This window comes from Triticum urartu, chromosome 7A (assembly GCF_056163025.1).
Source record: "Triticum urartu cultivar PI428250 chromosome 7A, HENAU_Tu73, whole genome shotgun sequence".
Classification (NCBI taxonomy): Eukaryota; Viridiplantae; Streptophyta; class Magnoliopsida; order Poales; family Poaceae; genus Triticum; species Triticum urartu.
The window spans coordinates 740580139-740594901 of NC_141879.1; the positions used below are offsets into that span (position 1 = coordinate 740580139).

Genomic DNA, 14763 nt, shown 5'->3' on the forward strand with positions numbered 1-14763 from the left:
TGGTTACATCAGGTTGTTAAGTACCAGGTGAACTTTTATGTGCCAATTTTTAGGAGTTAAATTTACCCTCGGGGGTTGGCTTATATAAGCCGGAAAAGCAGCCGCAAGCATCACAGGACAATACAAGACATTTCTGCAAAGGACATAACAGATTCATATAAACTACAAAGTGTATAGTGACGGTGGCTTATGCAAGTATTAAGGGCCATAAGCATGCGCAAAGGCATAGCAAAACTCAAAGTATTTTCTACTCTGTTACAAGACTCCCCGAGTCTGAATGATGCAGCATTGTTTTTCTACAACGACATAAGCAGGTGGCACCTGGCAATCTACTCTTGGGGTTGACTTGAAGCCTCCGGGTTATCCTTCTCCGCCTCTCCGCCGGCTGTTTGGTCCTGGAAGGATGATGAGGCCCAGTCAATGCCACTCAAGGCCTCAAACTCAGCTTCATCATCTATTAAACCGGTTGGGTCGACTTCAGGGGCAAAGGTGTGCTTACGGGTTGGAGGGATCAAGCTGACATTGTCATAATGCGGCGTGGGGATTCTCCGATTCTCCTTGTCATAACCCGGCTGACACTTGGTGAGGTCAGTGTCGTTTCCAATTTGAGTGGCCACAGGGCGTATATCCCTCACGCAGGTGGTGAAATCCTTTTCATCAAATGGAGTGCCATCCTCCTTTAAACTTGGATACCCAAGAGCGATGTCGGCCGGGTCTAGCTCTGGTAACCAGGCTTTGGCCCGACTCAAAGCGGCTATTACTCCGGCTCTTGCTTGGGCCCGTCTCAACTCTTGAATCCGCTGAGGAAGTACAGCAAGCCGTTGTAACACATCTTGCAAGAGGTAGGGCACATCATTTGATAAGGCTACAACGGCTAAGGCACGTTGTGACCCAATGTACAGTTGCTCTACTAGAGTATACACCGCCTTCAATTTGATCAGCATATTCTTCTTGAGGTTTGTGCTCCTGGGGCCTGTATTGGTAAGTATAAGGTAAACCTCCGGTAACAATTGAAGGAATATTTACAATATTTAATGCTTGCTTAAGATAACTTACCAAAGATCGCTGAGACCATCCGAGATATCTGGCGTTGTAAGCCGGTCAGTTCGGCTATTGCGTTTGCCAGCGACGCCTCTGCTGTCTCGGCCCGGGTCACCAGTCCGGCCTTTTCGTCAGTCCAAATTTTCTTCTCTGACTCAAAATTTTTCTTCAGCTTTTCTTGTTCAGAGACGCTGAATTCAAATTTGGAGTTGGCCTTTTGAATTTCAATCTCCTGGGCTGCCAGGCAGTTCTTCAGGTCAGCAATCTCCGATTCAAATTGACTTATGGTGGCCTGCATTACACCGGATAGTAGTCAAGATTACGGTAAATAATATTAAGTCCCAAGCACTTTGCAAGCAAAGATACTTGACACTTGGGGGCTAATGTATACCGAAGCTTTCTAAATTATTAAGCCGGTCCTGGATATTAAGTCCCAAATACTTTGCAAGCAAAGATACTTGGCACTTGGGGGCTAATGTGTATCGCAAGTTAAAGGTATTGTGTTACATCCGGTTTAAATATTTTTTTCCTTTAAGCCGGGCAAGCAGCTCTAACAATTTTTCTAAGTCTACAGCATATTTATTCATAAGCAATAGACTTGGGGGCTGGTACAGTAAGTATGATTGAAAGTAAGGAAGCATAAGTCATACCTCAGATTTTTTCTGTATTTGCTTCACCATGTCAATTTCCAGGTCACGGCTGCTTTGCACCTGGTTGATATAGCCCGAGACGATCTCTCCAATACTTAAATGAGTATAGTCGGTAAGATCCATCTTGGCCTTACGGCGTTCTAGCAACTCCTCTTTAGCCGAGCATTTGGCAAGGACGGTGGGCCTGGCCGGCTCAACGAATTGAGCCCTGAGAAATTCCACTTCTGGGTCAACCGGTTTGACTGGGCTAGGTGCCTCCGGGTTAACAGAACCATCAAGAATATCTTCAGCAGGCGGGTCAGAAGTTGGTGCTGCAATGTCTTGAGCCGGCTCAGGCGGCGGTTGATGTGTGGAAGAATCGGGAGCAGCTATACCCTGTTCCGGTTCAGTCACCACAGGGGTTTAGGCCGGTTTATCCTTCTTGGTTTTCTTCCTGGGCTTAACCTGCATGCTGTGGGCAAAGCAGAGAAATAAGTAAAGAAACATGAAGAAAGAAAAACATAAGGTGAATAAATTGATATTACCCAGGGGCAGTCTTAAAAGCCGGCATGTTTGATTGCATGGACTCACCGGATGAAGAAGAGGTATCCTGGTAATTGGAGTCAGAGGAATTGAGAGGTTGACGGATTAGACCCGCCAAAGGTAAAAAAGGGTATAAGTTGGAGATAACCTCAGTCTGACGCTTCCGGGTTGTGTCAGGCAAGCCGGAGGATAGCTCCGCATCCTTGCTGGTCCGGGTCTGCCTCCAGTTTTCAAATTCCTGTTACTTCAAAAGAAAGTCAGGATCTTGGTAAGCCAAAGGGTGTGAAAATCTTACTTTCCGGGTTACTCTTTGAATTTTCTGACGCGGCCGAAGCTCGGAGTCGGAGGAGATTATAGTTACCTCTTCCTCGACGGGTTGGCTGTTGCCCGTGTCTTCCTGAAAGAAGGTTAATATCAGTAAGATAGTGATAAAGGAGAAAGGGAAATTAAAAAATTACCTCTTCCTCATTATCATCAGAATCATCAAGCTGAAACAGCTCAGAAGCGCTTGGCTTCCTTTTCCTTGAAGTGGTGGGCTTGGCGGTTTTCCTTTCGGCTCTCTTGGCCGCCCTGGCTTTCTTGGCCGCCTCATGATCATATTGGATTTTCCAGAAGTTATCATTTTCCTGTAAAAGGTTATAAAGGGTTATGCGTAAGAATACAGTATAACATGATAAAAAATAACCCGACGGCTGGAAACTTACTGCAGGGGCCGGGTTCTTCTTGCAAAAAGGCAATAAGCCGAAAGCGTTACTATTCACTGTGCCCTCTTTCAACAAAGACTGAGTTGTAGCTTCCACTACATCATCTGGTAAGTCGTCAGGACTATGATGCTGAGGGTCATCTTTCTCGCTTGAATAATTACACATTAAGCCGGGGCGGCGGCTTAACGGAATTATTCTCCAAGAAACCCAGACTCGGACCAGGTTAAGCCATCTACGCCGTTCCCTAAAAGAGCTTTAATCTTCTTAATCTTGGGGGTGAGTGGCAGACGTTCAATAGCAGTCAACTTATCCGGCGGCGGGTGAGTAGGTTCAAGGTGCAGTGCACGGAAGCCGGGCAGCGGGTTTTCACCAGCCGGAGAAGTATCTTGGCAGTAGAACCATGTCTGGTTCCAATCCTTTGGATGACTCGGCAATTCAGCATAAGGGAACAGGTAGTCTCTCCGCCTTTGAATCGATATGCCACCAAGCTCTAGACTGGGCCCGTTGGCCCGCTCATTCTACCGGTTCAAATAGAACAATTCCCTGAACAAAAGTAGGCTGGGTTCTTCTCCAAGGTAGACCTCACAGAAAACTTAGAAGTTGCAGATATTTGACACGAAATTGGGCCTGATGTCTTGAGGTCTTAAGTAAAAGAAGTGCAAAACGTCTCTAAAGAATTTCGAACTGGGAGGAGCAAATCCTCGGCTCATGTGATCGGTAAAAATGATCACCTCCCCTTCCTTGGGTTGAGGTTTCTCTTTAGACGGGTCAGGAGCACGATAAGACATGACATCCTTCTTGGGCAAATGGCCGGACTTTACAAACTCGGGCAGTTTGCTTTCTGTAACAATGGATGGGACCCAGTTGCAGGTAACTGGAGGTTTAACAGCTTTGGGTGCCATTGGATAAATTGAAGCCTACAACAAGATAAAGGAAATTTTCTGGTTTATTATAACCCGGAGAATAAACATCATTGGGTTATTTAAAGATGGCGGCTTAAGAAGGGGCCTAATGACATATAGGTAACTATGTGATAATGTTTAACAGCTGTAGGTATTAAAGATGATTAAGGTTTTCTTAAGTCGCCAGAGGCAAGCGGTGCTGACAGCCGGTATTATCTTAAACTGGTTACACGGACTACTATGGCTGAAAAAGAGTCAACAGACACAGTTTTTGGCTAAGTGTGGAGCAAACAGGTTTCACAAATTGCAATTATTATTTTGGATCAAACGATGCTCTGGAAAGGAAAAATTTCTAGACCTAAAACAGTACAGGGAAGTTCATATACTCAAGGAGGGCTTCCAAAACAAGGAAATGAGATCTGTTTTCATACAGAATAAGCACACAACATCCTCCGCAGTAGTTCTATGTGGTTTTTTACGATCTGAACAAGGTATTAGAGGTAAGAACTAATGGAGGTTGCGTCGGGCGATGATGAACGTCGACGAACTCAAGACAGTACTAATGCAGATCTGAGAAAGGGGGAAAGAGAACTCACCGATGTGGAAGAACTGCGGAGGGTTGCCGTTGTTCTCTGGTCAAAAAACAGGGTGATGCAGCGGCCTGAGTCGGTGAAGACGAGGTTTCCGACGGTGGCGGCGGCAGAGCTCGAGCGGCAGAAGAGTGAGTGCGAGGAAGAAGACGACCGGAGGAAATGAAAAAGACCTAGGTTGCGCCTATTTATAAGGAGGACCGACTGAGACGGCGCGAGAAACGAGGAGACCAAGACATCATTATCCAGCGGCCCCGACGCCTTGATTTTCGGGAGGGTCAGTAAAGGCAAAGATCCGTTGAAGATATGATGAATTAAAATATAAGTTTTATTGAAGATGACGTCACAATGATTTAACCCGGAGCCAGAGGATGACGTCACGGCAGGTTACAATTTTCACGCAAGACAGAAGACTAAAGGCCAGTTCATAAGGTTTTCAAAGATTGACATGAACCGGTTCAAATTAATCTGGGGCCTAATGTTGGGGATATGACTATTTGTGTAAGCCATCCAGGAGGGGCCGGGTTACGCAAATAGAGGTTCATCAGAAGCCCAAGACCAAGGCATGAAGATGGCGGTTCACTAAAAGGCTTAAAGGCCCACAGGCGACTCTGAGGCCCGTATAGATAAACCGCCATGTTGGTATAACTTGTACTGTAAGGTAGAAGTAACTAGTCGCCGAGCCGGACACTGTTTATAAACCGGCCGGGACTCTGTAGGCCGCAGGGCGTCAACCCGTGTATATAAGGGGACGACCCGCCAGCGGCTTAGGGAGAGAGACAACTGATCGAGAGCCAGGCATAGCGTATCTCGCTCCCTGGTCATCGAAACCTCAAGCAATTCCAACCCAACTAGACGTAGGCCTTCCTTCATAGTAAGGGGCTGAACTAGTATAAACCTCGCGTGTCCTTGTCCCGATTAACCCCTTTAAGCTTCCTAGTTGCGATGGCTCCACGATTAAGTCCTTGCAAAAGGACATCTGCCGTGACAATTCCACGACAACTATAAAAGTATATAGAGCATTTGAAAGATTATTAAATCCATAAAATAGAGCCTCAGTTTGCAGAAGCGTAAGTTCACACCATACTAATAATTTATACCACACAGAGGCCAACCAATTCGACTGGCAAAGTTGAGTTCAAATACACTAGTATCTCTTTAGGATGGATGCCTTAGTATCATAATGAAAGTTATGATAATTAAATTTCAATGTTTAAACCAATGCACAAATTTTAATTTGAGAAACTTGTAGGACATCTCATTTGCACCAAATCAAACCAAGAGGATGTAGACGAGAATGTTAGGTAATCAAACATACACAAAACTACAATCAACGATGATTCTTTTACTGACTGTTCAAGATATCTTCCGATATTCCTATAAATCGGCCGATTTATCGCTTACCATTGTCTGACCGATAAGATAAATCGGGCGATAAATCAACCGATATGGCGATAAATCGGCCGATATGCCGATAAACTGGCCGATTTACCCCTTATCATGGGTCGACCGATAAGTTCCCGATAAGCGATATCCCCAACATTGACTGAATCCAACTTGCAAGTCCAATTTTTTATACCCTAGAAGTTTCCATGAATATGACTACCTAATATACACTAGAAACCATGATTAAAATATTTGTTAGCGCGTATATGATTTAGAAATATCTACCATAATATTCAAAAAGATATAATTATAAACGCATAGATATGCAAATGTGTATACAATCTATCATTCATGCAATATCAGAAAATAAATTTTAAAGATCGTTTTAACAATAAGGAGGAAATTTGGTACATCAAACAATTTTAATTTTGTATAATCAAAATTTTCAGTGATATACATTACAACTGTATATCAATGAATAATATAACTATTATTTGGAAACATTGTTACGTGGTTAAGTAATAAAAAAATTGAAATTAATTACAATTGTAGTATGTTACACTTAGTTTAAAACAAGTATAAAGGTTTAGTATGAATTTTTTTGGCTCTCTTGGATCTACCCTTCTCCCCGGATCCATCCCGAGCCAGAGGCAGCAGCACCAGCAGCAGTCCTGCCAGAGGAGGAAGCACCAGCAGCACAAGAGGAGGAAACCCTGCTGCCACGAAAACCAAGGCCGCCCCTGCTGCGCCGTCCAAGTTGTCATCCCCTGCTGCCACACCTTCCAAGCCATCATCCCCTGCTACCGCGCCATCCAAGCCGTCGTCCACTGCAGTACCAACAGCTGCAGCCAAGTGCAAGGCCTCTTCGCTAGCAGCATCTACAGCTGAGATCACACTGAAGAAGTGGATCCGGGTCTAGATTTCTGGTTCCCCTACCAAGAAGACCGGCAACAGCATCGTGAAGCATGTCTTCCGGGTTGTGTTTCTTGAGGAGGAGGAGGAGGAGGAGAATGAGGACGATGCGGTGGCGGCACCCCCCTAGAAAGAAGATGGCGATCGAGTACCAATGCATTTTGGTCATCAATCCAGTCAATTAGCGGAGTGTTGTTTGAAACAATGTCATGTCCTGTACCGAGTGTACGTACTTTGTGTGCCCTATCCGAACTGAGGTCGGTCTGTAACCGTGCCGTACAGTCTTACTGGTGCCTGAGTTAATTGTGTTTGATGGGTGATTACTTCTCTGCTCATGGTATTTTTTTTTTGCTTTCATAGTTTATCTCGAAAGGTGTGTTTTCTCCCTCACCGGGGTTGGTTACTGGACTAAATATGCCGCACTTGCCTGAATTTTGGAATATTTACATATTTTCATTAGGAAGTGCTCTTTGTATACCGTTATAATTGGGTAGGATGGTCTTCTCTGAACATACTGCAAAAAAAATTCTCTGAGTTCCAAATATGTGTTTAACTTAGCTGCGCAAGAAATTTAACAAAGTAACAATTAATTGTCATTTGAAATTTGTTTGCACTAATAGGAAATCTTCTACAGGAACCATAGCATATGCCTCTCTGCATTGTTTTACCCTTAGATTTAAGGAGGTTAAACCATATCCCTCCTGCAGCCTCTGATTGTGCTCTAAACACTTCATTAATTTTTGCAACTACAAGCTTTATGCTTGTATTTTTCAATGAAATCTTGGTGGTGTTTTGTAGACTGGCACAACGAAACTTAGGAAAGATCCAGATGTGCTTACTAAAACTTCAACTTTCAGATCAGTGTGCTTTCTGTCCCATTGTTTTATAATAATAAAAATATTTAAGCATGGTTCTACTTTTTTCACTGCTTGTCTACTATCTATAATAGTTTGATTTGCTGCAGAATCTAGAATCCATGTGGTGATTTATCGCCAGGAAGGACAATACATGGAAGTTGATTTGAGTGTCCAGTCTGAAGCTACTGCAGAATGTATTTCATTGGAAAAGTGCTAGTTTCCTTTGGTCAAAAAGGGTATTGAACCACAGATTTTGTATATTGAATTTAGTTAGGTGGGGTCTCTGATAGAAACAGGGACCCCTTGGACTAGAACTCAGGGAGGACTGATGGAAACCTCACTGACTAAGGTCATGGAGACATATTATTGCGTCAAGAAGAGTCAGCTCGCGTCCAGGACAAACAAGTAAAGGGGTTTGTGTTGTAATTTTCCTTTTGACACAAGAGGTAAACTTCTAGGTTCAGCTCAAAAGATAAATGAATTTATATTCATATCTTTATTTGGGGTTTGATGACCTTGTAGTGACATAGCCTTCGCACATTGAGAGGAAACCCATCTCTAGGTGTTATTATGCAGACTCCGAGTATGTTAAAATGTGCCTTCAGTTAAGTACAAAAAGGTTGAACCATTAAGTGCTATGTTTTTGGGCAAACATGCACTTTATGTCAGTATAACTTCATTTTAATTGCCAATGCTGGACTAAGGGTTGAGCGGCTAGACTTTTAGCCTTCATTGTTTCCTAGGAGGTCAACAAATAAGTTTTCCATACACAAAAACAATGCCCGGGCACCAACTAATTTTCCTTCCTTGTCCAAGTGACAATACAAATAGAAATACACTAATAATTTATGGATTTCTGAGGCCTTCTGCACTTAAGTTTGGAATTGCTAACTTGTAGTTGGGTGTACATGCATCTTTGAGAGTCTTACATTTAGGTTTTGAATGGGTAACTGGAAGTTAACTATACATGTTCAGATTCTTCTTAGCTTTTGTAACCAAGTTGATAAGACGTATAGATATAGGTGGGACATATGCACTTTCTCTCTGCAGAATATATGTACTTTACTAAGGAAAATACATATTTTACATGCATATAATCAATCATGCTTCTAGGGATGTAGCAGTGGGGTAAGGGATCGAGGTTGCTCTTCAATCCTTATCAGGAACCAAATGTTTATTATCCAAGAATTGAAGTTATCATGGTGTTACCTTTAAGGATTGCATGTACAATTCTCGATCATTGTGGTCACTGTATTTAAAAATTGTTACTCACTTTACAACTCTCTTCACCTAGGGGAAAAGAGCTGGGCGCTGCAAGCCTGATCATGAATGGGTTCAGTGTTATGACTGTCGTAATTTGATAGTGGTGCCTCCAGCTTTGATACGTAGTCTATACCAGACCAATGATTTGTATCAGGCAATCATGCTCAACTCTATCATACATGATAAGCTTAGTCTACTGATTTTATAATTACTAGTAACTGCATACATGCAATGCACGTTAATATTAGGCAGTATCTTACTTGCATGCGGATACTAGGTATGACTTTACTTGTGTTAGTTAAGTGATTATTAGTGTTATATTTGGTATGACTAGCAAAGTGCCAGTGTGTTGCAACAGATCTAAAATAGACTAATACACGTTCCCAAACTTGAAAGAAAATCACCGTATTTTTGGTATATATATCACCAACTATGTTAGGTTTTCCGCAAAATTTATTCGTCATATCTGTTTGGATGAGATGGGGGAGAGGCGGGGATGCTTTGGAGAGACTTAAGTGGTTTTCTGCAAATTTAGAGCAGAGTGGCAGGGGTCATTCTGCAGAAATATCACAGCTTGCCTTGCATGGGTTAGATGGAGATCGGATGGTGACAAATGACGGATGGCGGACACACCATCATCATCAACCGGGTCTTTTATAAGAGTAGAGATATTAATTGCATGCTAAACACGTTGAGCGCTAGCCATTGGAGTAGTTTAGGTCGTTGGATTGACCTTGTTTGATGGCCGAGATCTGTTGGATCTGCCTCTTTGGGTGTTTATTATATTTGTATAGATGTATAGATGAAGGAATTCTTTTGAGTGTCCTCCCATCATTACGAGGCAAAATTTGAGTCTGAAGTTTGCAACATATAGATTGATTGTTCAAAACACACACACACACACACACACACACACACACACACACACACACACACACACACACACATTTTATCTACAAGCAATGGTAGTTACCGCCTATTTCCTTGGCCTCCGCGTGTCCCACCTTGCCAACCAGCCAAACAGGCGCGTGAGAGTCGCTGGGGTGATTCTAAACCCACGTTAGCAGGTCATTAGATAATTAATGGTGCCGAATTTTAGGGCCAGCAAGTACTCTAGATAGCCTTCTTGCTCTCGCTATCTATGATTCTTCATCTTATAGTACATACATTGTTGATGTGTTCCGAACTAACTTCCCTAAAATTTCCCATATTGATTTTCGAGATTTGGTCAGCGGATCTATAAATGAATTATTAGTTTTCTTCTATGAGATTGGTCTAATGAAATCCTCCTACAGATCTGAGATTAAATTGTAGAAGCTGCAGAGAACCATGGCCGGAAGGCACAAAAGAAGTTTACATAGCCAAATCTACATTGAGGCAATGCTGCATAACTAATTTCATCATTTCTACAGGATTTATCAGGTCATTGTTTTCAGAATTAGAAGGTCATTAGGAGGGTCAATATTCCAGTCTAACGGCGTGACTTTTCCCGTGCCACATCAGCACTGACGACAGGACCCACCTGTCATATTCATCATCAATCGGTGCGAATCGAGCGATTAGTGTTTTCTAAAACATGTCAGCACAATGGTGACGGCTTTTTGAAAAAAAAACCTGAAAGATGGTTGTTTTCTGAATTGGGGTCCCCAATTGTGATTGTTTTTTGCAATTCACTCAAGCCGATCACATGGGCAGTATCATTGGAACCTTTCAACTGCTACAGCTGCGCACTAGAGATCATCCGAACATAGCTGAGTTGGTTCTGAACTCCTGACAGCAAGATCATCACTCCTTTGTGTGTGAACTGAAGTTGTTTAGCAACCCAATCAACCCATATTGGGCCACACGCTTGTAACCAGTCAATGCCTACTACCATATCATAACACCCCAGGGACAACACTCTCAAATCAGTCTCGAATTCATGCCCCTAAGACTTCCATTTGCAAGCCGGAATAAAACTAGAGCGGGATAATGTTCCCTAGTGGCAATTTTAACAAGTATGGTGGGCATAATCTGCACTAGAGACTGTAACCCCACAACCACAGTCTCGCTAATAAAAACGTGAGAACTCCTAGAATCCACCAAAATCAACAATGTCTGCCCTCCAAGTTTACCTAAAAACAACACAGTATGCGGAGTTGTCTGGCCAGTTTTTGCCACTTCCAAAATGGCATCAGGATGTCTTTGTTAGGATCGATGTCTTGTAGTACTCTATCCCCTTGACCAGCTTGTAACAGTTCCATAGCTCTTCCACTACATAAAGTTGAACTATGGGTCCACATTGAGGTCCCTGACCCCTAACGCTCTCCACATATGAAGCATAGACCCCGAGCTCGACGGTAGTTGCTCAGAGGAGCAACACGATCGTCTCCTCACTATTGATCACGCCGGCCGCATGGGCAGTTTCCAGGGCGCGGCGATCCTCGGCTCGGTCTCCACAGACAGGTGGTCGCCCGCTAAAGACCAAGAGTGATGTGCATGTGCTCTGCGACGATGCGGTAGAGTAGTGGTGTTTGTGTTGCATCCGGGTGCACTATTTCCCTTCCTTGATCCATCCATTTGGTGGGTTTTATGTTAGCAAAAACTGTAGTAGTTGCTATTTGGCTTTTGGACTTCTCTCTAGGAGCTGATGTGATGTGATTATTGGTTTCTTTGATAATGGGGCCGGGGAGAGCCTCCCTTTTCTCTAATATGATGTGATATGAATTATTTCGATGCATCCTAGAAATCAGTTTGTTTTGAATTGGCAATGGGGTTGATGTATTCGTCGTACAACTTTGTCAATATGGAAGAAACACTATTGTTTCTAGTGTATGTTAGAACATTATTTTTGTCTTTGAATGTGAGGGTATGTTGTTCGAGCACAGTGGTCGATACATTGTTCAGATCGAGACAATGCACGTGTGAGCACTTAAAAATAAATTAATTGAACACAGCTGGCTTAGCAACGTAAGGACATATATGATCTACAAGTGTGGAATGGGATCACTTTTGTTTTCTCATTTTTGACACTTCTGGTAAAAGAAACAACATAGTTTGATTTCATTTCACACTTAAATAGGATTGCGGAAGGTTAAAGATAACCTTCTCCTAGTCCAACTAATAAATACTTACATGACAGGAAAACAGAGATGGAGTCTGAACTTTGAAGTATGTGTGGATACTTACTAAATAGTCTATGAAGATAATGATGCTTGTATTGCATAAATGCAAACGGGTTATATTAAGAGAAATGTTACAAAGCATATTTCTCCTAAATTATTTTATCCCCATGATCTGCAAGAAAATGGGGAGATAAGTACTTTGCAAAGGAAGTCATGCGATAATCTCGCTGATCTATTTACTAAGTCCTTACCAAGCTCTCTGTTCCATAAATATGTAACTAGAATTGGTATGAGACGACATCGAGATTTGCAAAATTCAGGGGGAGAAATATTCTAGGATATAACCTGTTGAGATCTTTAGTATTTCACTCTTTTTCCCTTTGTGAGTTTTTTCAAATGGTCTCTCGTGTAAGGTTTTTAATGAGGCAATATCAATGCAAGCATGGATGATATATGTCGTTTTCTCCTTATTTTCCCACTGGGTTTTAGGAGTTTTTCATGGCATATTGTATATTTCTCCTCAATTTTTCCCGCAGTGTTTTTGGAGGAGATGATTCCAAAGGATGATCAGTCACAAGGACAGGCAAGGATTAGGGGGGGGGGGGGTGTTAGGATTTAATTATTAGAGATAATCCTTGTTGTAAATAACAGCACGCATGGGATCCTCTCAAGGGAACCGCTGCCTCGTTCGTGCGGGAGCCTCTCCAGGCAACCGTCGCATCCACTCCTCGCATCCCCTCGAACAGGCGCATCTTCTCATAGCGCCGGTTCCCCTTGTATAAATATGTGATCATGAATGGAATAAGATAGTTCGATCAATTCGTTCTTTCATAGTTTTCTCATTTTTGACACTTCGGGTAAAAGAAACAACATAGTTTGATTTCATTTCACACTTAAATAGGATTGCGAAAGGTTAAAGATAACCTTCTCATAGTCCAATTAATAAATACTTACATGACAGGAATAGAGAGATGGAGTCTGAACTTTGAAGTATGTGTGGATAGGGTAATTGTGAGCTGGATGCGCCATTGACAGAGGGGGCAAGCTTGCATAAGTGGGGTGGAGATAGTGGGTGAAAGAAGAGGAGTGATTTAATGATAAAAGAAAAGTCGACAATGACAATAATGTGCATGAGGATCTTAAATACTTCCTCTGTACCTAAATATATGTCATTTTGGGGTGAAGGTTTGTCGTGGATCGTCGACCTTCAAGGCTTCGGCAAGCTGAAACCCAGGCGATGGTTTGAAGCCTTCTTTTGTGTGGGGAGGAAATGTTGCAGTGATTGCGATTACAAGCAACATTTTCTCGAGAGAAAAAGAACGCGCATTGCATTGCTCGATCGTGTCTAAGTCTAGCTCGAGCAATCTCAATGAAGTTAGCAAGCCAGCTAGTTTAATAAGTCTTGCAGTACTCGTAGGCGCGCGTACTTAATTAGGTGCGACACCACGTCGTCGTGGTCTGACATGCTCGGAAGCAGCGGCAGCGCCATGCAGGCGGTGCTGGTGGCACAGGGAGTGAAGGACAATTAAGCAGGTCATTCCCGAGAGGCCGGAGATGCTTGTGGAGAAGCACGCCGTCACAGGCTCCGGCCCGGCGTGCGCAGCGCCTTCTACGTGGTCGACCTCGCCAGGGTCGTCCACCTGTACATGCGCTGGCGCCGCGCGCTCCCAGACGTACAGGCAACCCGGAGCCGTCGAGTGCAACCCGCACGCGGCGCTCGGCTCATCCTCCGCATCAACGGTTGCTAAGCCAATTGTGGAGACGCCAAGTTCGACCTCGGCACCAAGTACGGCGCGCACGCCGAAGAGATAGCGCCACTCCTCCGCGCCGCGCAGCGCGCGTGCCTGTACGTCGCCGGCGTGTCCTTCCAAATCGGCAGCCGCGGGACCCACACCGATGTGTACCACGGGACCATGGAGGACACGAGCGCGGCGCTCAACGCGGCCGCCGCGCTCGGCATCCCGCCCATGCACGTGCTCGACATCGGCGGCGGCTTATTAAGCGCAGGAGACGCGGCGTTCGAGGAGGCAGAGCTCTTTTCTTTTCCTTTCTGAAGGCCGGCCGATCCGGGGCGCTTGCTGCTGGTGGGCTGGGACTGGGAACAAACAAACCACAGCATTCCTAAAAAAGAAGAAACCACGGCAGTTCGCTCGCTTGTTTAGTACCATACCGTTTAGCTAGGAACGTGGTTTGCGGCTTAAGTAGCCAGGTGCTGACCACCTTGTCGCCGAGGACGCATAGTTGATCTCTGCTGAGGCAAAAGCAATCACTACGTGCTTCCAGCTGGGCCTGTCCTATCGGCCTGTAACCCTAGGTCACCCTCGCTGTGTGTTGGGGCTTGGAATTGCGGTGTGATGTTAGTCTTTTTTTCACCCACCTAGCCTACCACCGCTCAGCCCTCTTGATACTTATATATAGGCATAAATCTACTACCACTATAAAAGAAAGAGAGGGCGGAGAACCAGATCATCCTATTCATCGAAATTTGCAATCTGATGGTCTACATCCCTCCAGCATGCTAAACGCGTTTTACGCTTTAATTACCCACCATGCCATTGCTTTAATCTGAGATCTAACGATTTAAAATCACCGTTAACGAAATCCCCCCCTGGATAACCCCTACCCGCACGCCCGTCGCTAACCGGTTCGCCTCTCCTCACGATCCTTTCCTTTTTCACCGCTCGCCCTCACCGCCGCCCACACGACCTCCTCATCGGCGCACTCTTCGTTGGAATTGCGGTGTGATGTTAGTCTTTTTTTCACCCACCTAGCCTACCACCGCTCAGCCCTCTTGATACTTATATATAGGCATAAATCTACTACCACTATAAA

The 14763-nt window shown here is 44.0% G+C and overlaps 1 protein-coding gene across 1 annotated transcript; it reads right to left on the reverse strand.

Annotated features, from left to right (window-relative positions):
* Window positions 1-329: 329 nt before the first annotated feature.
* LOC147962582 (uncharacterized) lies at window positions 330-13420 on the reverse strand. Its single transcript, XM_087534234.1, has 9 exons — window positions 13343-13420; window positions 3649-3834; window positions 3154-3435; window positions 2672-2839; window positions 2575-2610; window positions 2362-2451; window positions 1692-2066; window positions 1057-1333; window positions 330-973 (listed from the first exon to the last, which is right to left on the reverse strand). The coding sequence occupies exons 1-9, from the start codon at window positions 13418-13420 to the stop codon at window positions 330-332; spliced, it is 2136 nt and encodes a 711-aa protein (XP_087390360.1).
* Window positions 13421-14763: the final 1343 nt, after the last annotated feature.